We start from the raw sequence: 9,716 nt of genomic DNA, 5'->3' as shown, positions 1-9,716 counted from the left end.
CCAAATCTCATACTAAATCCAAAACACAGCAGCTACTGAGAAGAAAATTAGCTCCATCCCAGCCAAAACCAGCACTTTGTTTTTTTGGATGAAGTTTACTTCGGTCAATCCCTCGAGGCTGTGCAGACAAGGTTTGCTGTGGTGTGGCAGAGTTATTTTGAACTGCCTGTCCATAAGGCTGTTCAGACAAGGTTCTTCTAAGCAATGCCGACCATTACATCCAATAGAGCTGTGCTTTGCACAGAGTGCCAAAGGGAAGGGAACAAAGGAGTTTCCACTTCTTTACACTCTCTGCATCCGTGAGGATGCTTGGATCTGGTATGGTCTACTTTAATTGATGAGTGCTTTCACTTACCCTTGAAAGATTACTGTGTTCTGACCATGCTGTCCCACTCATCCCAACATGTTCCCCAGGGACAGAGTCAGCTATCTGCAGCTACAGATACCTCCATAGCAAGCCTCAGGAAGAAAGAAAAAATTTGCTTCCCCTAAAAATTCTGGCTCCTGTACACTCTGGTTCCCAGGCACTCACATCTGTTCACGTGACTGAGTGTTGCGAACAGGTCAAGCCTGTGAGGAGAAAACCAGACAGTTGTCAAAGTCCATCAGGACTGCAAAAGCAATGTTACCAGATTGATTCATGCATTTTCTACTAAGAAAGCCAGCAAACACGTGAATGGGAAAAGGGAAGGGACAGTTGAGAGGTGAATTGGCCTGTTTGTGAGACATATCAGGTTTGGCATGGAAAGGCTGAAGGCCCTTCAGAGCTCAGAACACGAGGGTATAAGCAGCAAAGCAGATGCCTCTTTTGGCCTCTGCTTGCTCCATCTCCTCAAATATCCCATACTTTCTTTTTTTTTCAGAGATAGAGGCTCCTGCTGTTGTGTCTCTGGCTATTCAGACCAGTGTTGCTGGGGTAAAGGGGAAACAGGGCCAGAAAGAACAGTTTGCTGTGTGTGCAAGGGCAGTTTTGTTTGATATATCTCAAAATTTGCTTTAGAGATTACTCATTAAATACTTTTTAAAATTTATTAAACACATAAAACACAACTCTTGTCCAAGATCAAAATAAATTTGTTTTCCCAGTCATAAACAATGAAGCAAAGAGGAATGTAACAGAAGCTATATTTCAGTCACCACTATTACATGTACTTTGTCAGCAGAGGCCTAGAAAACTGCATCCCATACAAACCAGGTGACAGAACTGGGGAGATAATCTCCTTAGAGCAGCTGCAGCTCTGCTAGAACCAGGTTCATTTACAAGCAGGACGGTGTGTGTCACCGCACAATAAGGTTCTGCCACTTCCTCTCATCAAGGAATGGTGAGCACTGTGTACCATCCTCTGGCTTTTCAGATTTAGCAGAAATGTTAGATGAAAATTAAGACCAATACTAAGAATATCCCTCACCTCTGGATTCTTATTTGCATTGCACAGTGGCTGTGCTAAGTAATAGTCATCCCTCTGTGAAGGATAACATATGTATTTCCAAACCTGGTCCTGCCGGGGCCGAGAAACTGATGCTCAGGAGGTCACTGTGAGGACACAGAAAGAAAAAAAGATGGGATAACAAAGAACACTAGGGTGATTTTTTTTTTTATTTCAGAGATGCAATTCATTCATTTGTCTATTTTAGTTATTTCTAAAGTGCCATAGTCTCACTGCAGTATCTAAGCACCATTAGTACAACAGGAACTTACAGTATTCTATAGAGCTCCCTCAGCTGGCAGGAGGATCCGGGCACCAGCTGGTGACCCCAGGTCTGGGATGGCGCGTGCTAGGGATGCACACAATTATAGTAGCTAACTACCTCCTCCTTTTTCCAGTACTCTCCCACTATGATCCTAAGGGAGGAGACAGCTGGTAGAGAAGCCAGTGAGCTAGCTGCTGGGAAAGTAAACTTTCTGGTTCTTGACGTTTTGCACATGCCCATAGCTCTGTCTTCTGAATTTGGCCTGTAAGTTTGTGCTGCCCACAAAGCAATTAAATCCCTGGAAGAAGAGGAACATACATACCCTGTAACTTGTGCAACAGAAAAGGAAGCGCGAGGCCCAGATTCTGCTCTCCAGATAGATGATTTACTGTTTGGTAAAGGGCAGACAGGCTAGGGGAAGTGAATTATTTCAGCCAAGTGACACTGAACAGGGAAAACCAACAGTGGCTGTGGAAAGGAACTCCAGAAATGTGCTTACAATGGTGAGCAATCCAATCCTAGCCACTAAGACTACTGCACTGGCAATGTGCTGTGAACCCTAAGGCCACTTTGATTTGGCATACAGTTTTAAACAAGTTCATAAAGGTCTTAGAAATAAATGTGTATCAATTCACAAAGCTTGTAGACAGAAAAAAAAAATGCTCTGAGAACTGCTGTGAAGGCGTATTCGGGGCAACTGGCTTCTCAAACCAGAATCTCAATGTGAGAGGGTTTCCCTTTGAGTTGAGCTCAGCTATGTGCAGACCTGGGTTCAGTTTCACTGATCTGCTGCAGCAACTTGTTCAGATTGACAAAAGAAAAGTTGCATTCACAAGATGCCTTTTCCTGGCAAACAGGGCTTCTCAGCCAAACAGACACTTTTCCTTCAGGAAACTTAAGCTGGAATGGGACAGACCCACACAAATTGATCAGTTCTACAGCAGTTCCACAGCTGGACCGCAGCATAACCTTTGAATTCAGTCAAAAATGACCCTACCAACTGAGAGCTGTAGCATCCCTTCTGAAAGTCTCCTAGCAAATGAAAATCTTAACACTTCTGGAACCAACCAGATGACCATTAGTCACATTTCCAAACCACTTTCCAGAAGTGGAACAGAAATCAAGAAGTCATTGGTTTGAAGCTGTTCACTAAAAAGAAAAAAAAAAAAACAAACACAAAACTAAAAGCAAAAATGTGCATTTGCGAACCAAGGCTTTGGTTCCTGTGTAAACAAAGCCCACTCCATTTCTGAAAGCTCCTTCTACTTCCCTGAGCAGCTGCACATAAAGGTGCCTTGTTCCTCTAGGAGCTGCAAACAACTTCATGCTCCCTCTACAGCTCCTTTTTATTAAACTATTAACGTAACATTTTATCAGCAGTTCAGTGTCAAGAAGTGGCTTGGGGCTTGCAGAAAGGATCTTTGCAATCCTCTGGAGAGTACCAAGTTCTGTAGAACAAGCCATTCACAAGCATCCCTGGCCAGCAGCTGCTCAAATCCATGGATCTTCTTAGCACCTTCATTTCCTTCATCTCTTCCTCACCACAGCTGCAGTCCTTTCATTGGCTTCAGTCTGCATTCCTTTTTTGCACAGACTACTGAAGCCACAGAGCCAGTTGCAGCATTAGTAAGGTACATTGCAAAACCAGAAATCTTTTCTAAGGTCCAGCAGTGCTGGATAAACACACCAGTCGGTATCGTCACTAAAATGATCAGCAGCAAAACAGTCAGAAATATAAACAATGTAAAGCGTTGCACTGCAATTCCTTGTAGTTAAAACCATGAGGGAGGTACATTGTACAATTGCCACTGATACGTACCTGCATAAAACAAGGGGGAGAGCACCACGCTGAGTGACATTTAGAAGTCCTTCCTTGCAACCATAGGTGCCACACATTTTTATATAGATACATAAATAAATCAACTCAATTCCAGATCTTATACACACACACAAAGTAATCAGTGTAAAACTGAATGTCCTGATGTGAAAATTCAGATGTTTTGGTACAACATCTATTTCTTCCAGCTTCTTACCGAGAAATGCTAGTACATCCAGTAGGTTTAGCATTTTGAGAAGTACTGACATGGCGTGGTGTCACACAGCTAGCCATTTTGACCACTGCCATGGTGTGTGCATGCATATTTGCTCACATGTGAGTGTGAAGACACACTTAGTGTAAAAGCTAGTTCATACTTGCGTGCCTAGGTACCTATAGGTGTTATCTATACACACGCACACACCCACTGATCAAAATGGGACTTGAGAAATACTGATATGGAATCAGGTCTGTGCTAGTACACTGTTGTTCTGTCCTATTTTGCAACACAGCTTACACCAGCCCACTTGAACCGTATTTGTGAATCTGAATTCTGCAGAACGAGGAGGCTAGCAGTACAAACTCCCAGGTGACCTCCTGTCAAGTTGCGTACCACAGTCTTAGTGGCAGCAAGTATAATTCTGATTATTTTTTTTAAGCCTCTAGGTACGATAGTTTTCTGCATCAGTTACCCACCAGTTCTGAGATTCCAGAACAGGCCACGTCCCTATCCTGGAGCTCCCTTATTCCTACCATCCAAGCAGCATTTGCAAAAAACCTTCGCAGGCATGCCTTCCTTCTCTGGTTCAGGGTATGCCTACATGTTTCTTTCACAAGCAGACTCAAGTGGTCTTTGCCTGTGCTTCAAGTTGGCCTGCACGCTGTATATGCATAATGCAGGGTCTGCAGCTTCTCATCAGGAATTACTTAGCTTTGACCTTCCTGACTGCTGTATGAGACACAGAGCTGGCTTGGACCACAAGCATGGTGAGCTTCAATAGACCTGTGCAATATTATGTAAGTCACAACATTTCAGTTGCAAGTGGAACAAAGCCCCGTAAGGACCCCATCTCCCATCTTATTTCCTTTGACATGACCACACATGCATACGTTGCATATCAAGCAGCCTTTCATCATGTGACCTGCCGTTGTGCGTTCTCTCCTCAGGCTCCCAGGCAGACACCTCTCACTGGGAAGTGGGAGAAAACATCTGCACCTTGGCCAAGTTACAGATGACATCCAATTCTAGTACCAGGCAAAGAGGATGACAGGGCCCTGGGATGCAGAACTACCCACCACAACCACTGCTCACTTTCTGTCCATGCCCAAGATGCGTTGGGAGAAGGAGGTGACTGAAAAGGGCAACATGGGCCAAAGGAATTACCCTGGCTAGCTGCCTATAATCCAAGAGCCCTGATTTAGTCACATCCTTGTCCACCCCCTTGTCCCTTAGGCACATTTTGGACAGGCCTGGATCCGAAGCTGGATCCTAGATCACTCCACTCCCAGGCCACACCTAGTGACACTGCCTACCACACGTGCACCCGCTGGTGTGAGACTAAATAGGAGTTGCGACTGAAGCTCTTCCCACAGTGGGAGCACTTGAAAGGTTTTTCCCCAGTGTGGGTACGACGGTGACGGATGAGGGTAGAGTTGTCGCTGAAGCAGGTCCCACACTCGGCACATTTGTAGGGCTTCTCCCCCGTGTGAGTGCGACGGTGCTGGACAAGGTGCGAGCGCTGGCTGAAACTCTTTCCACAGTCCGGGCACAAGTATGGCTTCTCACCTGTGTGGACACGCCGGTGGATGACCAGCTTAGAGCTCTCACTGAAGCACTTGTTGCAGTCAGGACACTTGTAGGGCTTCTCGCCCGTATGGAGCCGCTGGTGAGCAATGAGGTTGGAACTGTCGCTGAAGCGCTTCCCGCACTGGGGGCACTTGTAGGGTTTCTCGCCAGTGTGAAAGTTGGCATGGCGGAGCAGGCCTGAGTTCTGGTAGAAGTTCCTCCCACACTTGGCACAGACATAAGGCCTCTCGCCAGTGTGGTTGCGCTGGTGCTGCACCAGGTGGGTGCTCTGGCTGAAGCTCTTCCCACAGTCCTTGCATCGGTATGGCCGCTCACCCGTGTGGACACGCTGGTGCTGGACGAGGTGGGAGCGGCGGCTGAAGCTCTTGCCACAGTCAGCACACATGTATGGCTTCTCTCCAGTGTGAATCCTTTGGTGGCGGATCAGGTCGGAGCTGCGGTTGAAGCTCTGCCCGCACTCGATGCAGATGTAGGGCTTCTCTCCCATGAACGCTCGCTGGTGCACCACAGTCTCCTTACGCTTCCGGAAGCTGCAGCGAGAGGCCTTCTCCGGCCCTGTCTCTGGGGAGAGAAGGTCTGGCCTTGGATGGGACACTTCCCGGTGGCAGCCTGGAGGAGAAGCTTCCCTCATGAAAAAGTCCGAAACGGTCTCGCAGGGTTCCGTTGCCTCTGGTCCATCCTGTTGAAGATCCCTCTCATTTTCACTCATGCTCCCATCACCTGCTAGGACAGACGGAGAGTCCAGACACAACCAACACGTTTAGTCACAGCCCGCACCCCTCTTCTCCACCCAACCTGGCCACCGCAGCTGCCCCACACGGCCCCGGCCCGGTGCTGCCCTCCTCCCGCCCAGTCCGTCCCGGGTCCGCCGCTTCCAGGGGAGAGGCAAAGGCGTCGGGATCGACTCCATCCCCCCTGGCTGCCGCCCTTGTCACCCCCGACCGACACGGGCGCTGGGGAGCGGGTCGCACTCCGCGCCCGCCCCTACGGCCGGCGGCAGCTTCCCCCTGCCGCTCGCTCCCTGCCTGAGGGGGCTGCGCCGGGCCACGGGAGCCGAGGCGCTGGGCCAGGGAAGGAGCTGTCGGGAGCAGGGGGAGGGGGCAGAGCGGGGAGGCCGGCCGGCAGCGGCGGGGCCTGGCGGCAGAGGCGCCCGGCCGGCCCTCCCGAGCCCCCTCGCCCACCCCCGGTGGGGCAGCACCAGCGGCCACGCTGCGGGAAAACCCACCCCCGGCTCCGGGCGCGCCCCGGCAGCCCGGCCCCCGCGTCTCTCAGCGGCCCCCTCCCGGGGCCGGCGACCCGCCGTGCCCGCCTCACCTTCGCCCGGCAGCGCGGCCCCGGCCCGGGCGGGGCGGAGGGGGCGCGGGGCGCAGCCCCGGCTGGGCGCGGCGCGGCCAGCGGCCGCGGGGAGGGGAGGGGAAGTTCCCCCGCGCAGGGCCCGCCCCGCCGGCGCTTCCTGCGGCTCCCGGGAGGCGGCCGGCCGGCCTCTATGGTTGTAACCCTTCTGGCCCCGGCCCGCCCTGCCCTCCGCGCCTCACCGCGGCAGCCGGTTGCCCGAGGTTCCCCCCTGGCGGGGCGCGGGGCTGCAGGCGAGGCCCCGGCAGGCGAGGCGAGGCCCGGCCCGGCGGCTAGGCTGGGCTCGGCCGCCGGTGGAGCCCCTCCCCGCCCGCGGTGTCAGCCGCCGGCCGCTCCCGAGCCGGGCCGGACCTCGCAGCCTCTCCCGCTTCCTCGGGGGCGGCCGCCCCCGCGCCGAGGCCTGCCCCGCCGCCGGCCTCCCCGTGCTGCCCATCCCCACCTGCCCCCGGGGCACCGTCCCTGCTTGCCCCCGGGGTTTGGGCCCGTGTCCTGGCCCCATTCAGAGACTTGGAAGGAACGAGGAGAGGGTGGAAGCGCAGCATCCCTGCCGAGTCGGTGACCACGGGGCAGTAGGATGCAAAAAGGACAGGTTTCGTGGGCCTCCTCAGTTGGCCGTCCTGCTCTCCTGCCCTGCCCCTGCCGTGGCTTCTAGTTCTGGCAGCGCTGTCCCGCAGCCTCTCCTCTGCTGTGCGGCCTTCACAAGCTTGCTCTGTGAAGGCTGCACAGCAGAGCACAAAAAAACTGCCACATTTTTTCTGTTCCCTCAGTTGTTTTCTTCACCTAACACTCTGTGTCTTTGTATCACAAGTGTCTCTGTTTCCTTATTGTGGCGTTTCAATATACAAAGGGGGCTAATAAATAAGACATTTTACCAGTTCCTGTAGTGACAGGACAAGGGACAGCGGTTTTAAACAGAAAGAGGGTAGATTTGGATTGGGCATAAGGAATAATTTTTTTTTTTACCATGAGGGTGGTGAGGCACTGGAACAGGTTGCCCAGATAAGTTGTGGATGCCCCATCCCTGGAAGTGTTAAAGGCCAGGTTGGATGGGGCTTTGAGTGACCTGGTCTAGTGGAAAAAAAATATTGACTTACCAAAAGGTAAGAAAGAAGCCTAGGTTTTCATGAGACATTCATGCAGTTGAGTCACATCATTTGGAAGTACTGAGTCAATCAAGAGGACAGGACACACCTATTTTTGGCTTGGGATACAAAGGTTTGCAGAACCTGAACGGACACTTGTTTCTGTATACTTAAATACTGACATGAATATTAATTTTAAAAAATTACTATTATTGTTAAATAATCATAGTTAGATGCTAGTGTTTTCTACAGTTATTCAAAGCAGAAACAAAAGACTTTTTTATGCTTTGGTGCCCTTGAACAAACTTACCACAGCTTTTCCTTCTGACCTTATATGGTGGGAAAACAGTTGTGTTGTCCTCGCCACGCATGCTGAATTGTTCTCTGATTTATTCCCAGTCCCTTTTAAATGGCTCTGTCTAGTAACTGTTCTGCAGACCTTGTACCCAGATGTTGCTTCATTGAGATAAGTGGTGAGGAGAATTAGCCATTGCAAGAGAGAAATTAAGTTTTGTAAATAAGAAAGTGTGTTCATGAGATGGAAAAACAAGAGGAAGGATCAGTGAACTACATACCCACAGAGTGCCTGGTATAGTCAGCTGAAGGAGCCTTTGCTAAAGCCTTTCACAGGGGCTGTGAGGGAGCACAGCTTAAAATCTTGAAAAATAAATTTTAAAGAGCAAGTGGTAAACAGGAAAATGTGGCAGCAACTGTGTTCAGCATGTTCTCTGCAAGCTGGAGATGTGGTACTTGGAAAATATTCACAGGGAGGGAAGATAGAACCTGGGATCAAGTTGTCAGTAAGGCAGCTGTAGGAGTACAGCACAGAGGAAGGTTATGTTAGTGTTTATATGCCAATGCAAAAGAAGAGGCTGATCCTAGGACATCATCAACCTCACAGAGGGTGGAGGCACAAAGGAAGAGGGTGTGAAAAAGAAAAAGGACCCATAGTTGTTTGGGAATGTGTTTTTTTTTCTGTTGCTCAGAAGTACTTCTGAGCTGAAGGAAATGGAAATGAAGCCAGTTGCTCACTGGGTAAGGAAAAGCTGGGAAGACGGCCAGGGACACATTGCTAAAAGCTTTGAAACATAATACTCAGAGAGGTGAGCATCATCAGAATAACAGCAATAAAAAGCTGGAGGATGACAGCAGGATGGTTTGCTATGAATAATTTATAGTAGTTTAATTCATACCAATATAATTTATAATAAGGATTTTAATCATAGTTTAAATCACCAAGTGAGCAAATTTCAATTAAGTAAGCGATGTTAATCATGTTTTCTAGGCATACTTTTAAAGGGTTATCTTCACTAAAGGACAGATCTTAAACTAAGTGTAATATTTTCACAAAATAGCCTTCTTTTTTTTGTTAGCGAGGACAATACACTAGATAAACACAACAAGTAGTTCTATAAGCTAACATACACTTAATTGTTTACTTAACCCACATACATTTTCAATGTCATGATTTTGTAAACTATTGAATTACACTTCCTATTTATTGAGTAATTCCTTTGTTTATTCCAGACTTGATGAGATGTTTGTGGAACTGGAATAGTGGAAAAGAGAAAACTAGAATTTTCAATTTGTCTTGTAAGTGAAATATGATCTAAGAAATGCTTTATAGTTGAGATATTTATTAAACAAAGCTTAAGAAACTGAGCTGATAATTGTAATAAATCTCATACCTAATGATTATTCAGATTCAAAGGGGAAACTAAACTTTCTGGCTTTAATATTGTCTACGTTTGTTTATTTTCTTTAAGACCTTGGCAATAGGTATATTGTGCTTTGATTTATTTTTTAATCTAATATGAGCCAAATGATAGATTACTGTAAATCTGGGCTTTAAAATGGACAGCCATCATTTTGTGTGTAATTTAAATAGGATAACGGGAAGAAAATTACACTCAGATTTAAAAAAAAAAAAATACTACACTAAAATATTTCTAGTTAAAGAAAAAAC

The 9,716-nt window shown here is 48.4% G+C and overlaps 1 protein-coding gene across 2 annotated transcripts; it reads right to left on the bottom strand.

The window, feature by feature from the left end:
- Nucleotides 1–1,015: 1,015 nt before the first annotated feature.
- Nucleotides 1,016–6,696, bottom strand: LOC104484386 (uncharacterized). 2 transcript variants are annotated; one of them, XM_086758287.1, is made up of 2 exons: nucleotides 6,630–6,696; nucleotides 1,016–6,035 (listed from the first exon to the last, which is right to left on the bottom strand). In XM_086758287.1, the coding sequence occupies exon 2, from the start codon at nucleotides 6,022–6,024 to the stop codon at nucleotides 5,038–5,040; it is 987 nt and encodes a 328-aa protein (XP_086614413.1). In that variant the 5' UTR covers nucleotides 6,025–6,035; nucleotides 6,630–6,696; the 3' UTR covers nucleotides 1,016–5,037. The 2 variants fall into 2 exon arrangements, with proteins under 2 accessions (XP_086614413.1, XP_086614420.1); XM_086758294.1 differs by having other exon boundaries at nucleotides 1,016–6,038; nucleotides 6,630–6,669.
- Between the last annotated feature and the right edge of the window lie 3,020 nt (nucleotides 6,697–9,716).

Source organism: Chlamydotis macqueenii, chromosome 1 (assembly GCF_036417535.1).
Source record: "Chlamydotis macqueenii isolate bChlMac1 chromosome 1, bChlMac1.mat, whole genome shotgun sequence".
In the NCBI taxonomy this organism is placed as follows: Eukaryota; Metazoa; Chordata; class Aves; order Otidiformes; family Otididae; genus Chlamydotis; species Chlamydotis macqueenii.
This window is presented reverse-complemented; position numbering and strand designations above follow the sequence as displayed.

What these genes read in the sequence shown, in the direction of transcription:
- LOC104484386 (XM_086758287.1), bottom strand. Translation starts at nt 6,024, where the DNA reads ATGAGTGAAAATGAGAGGGATCTTCAACAGGATGGACCAGAGGCAACG.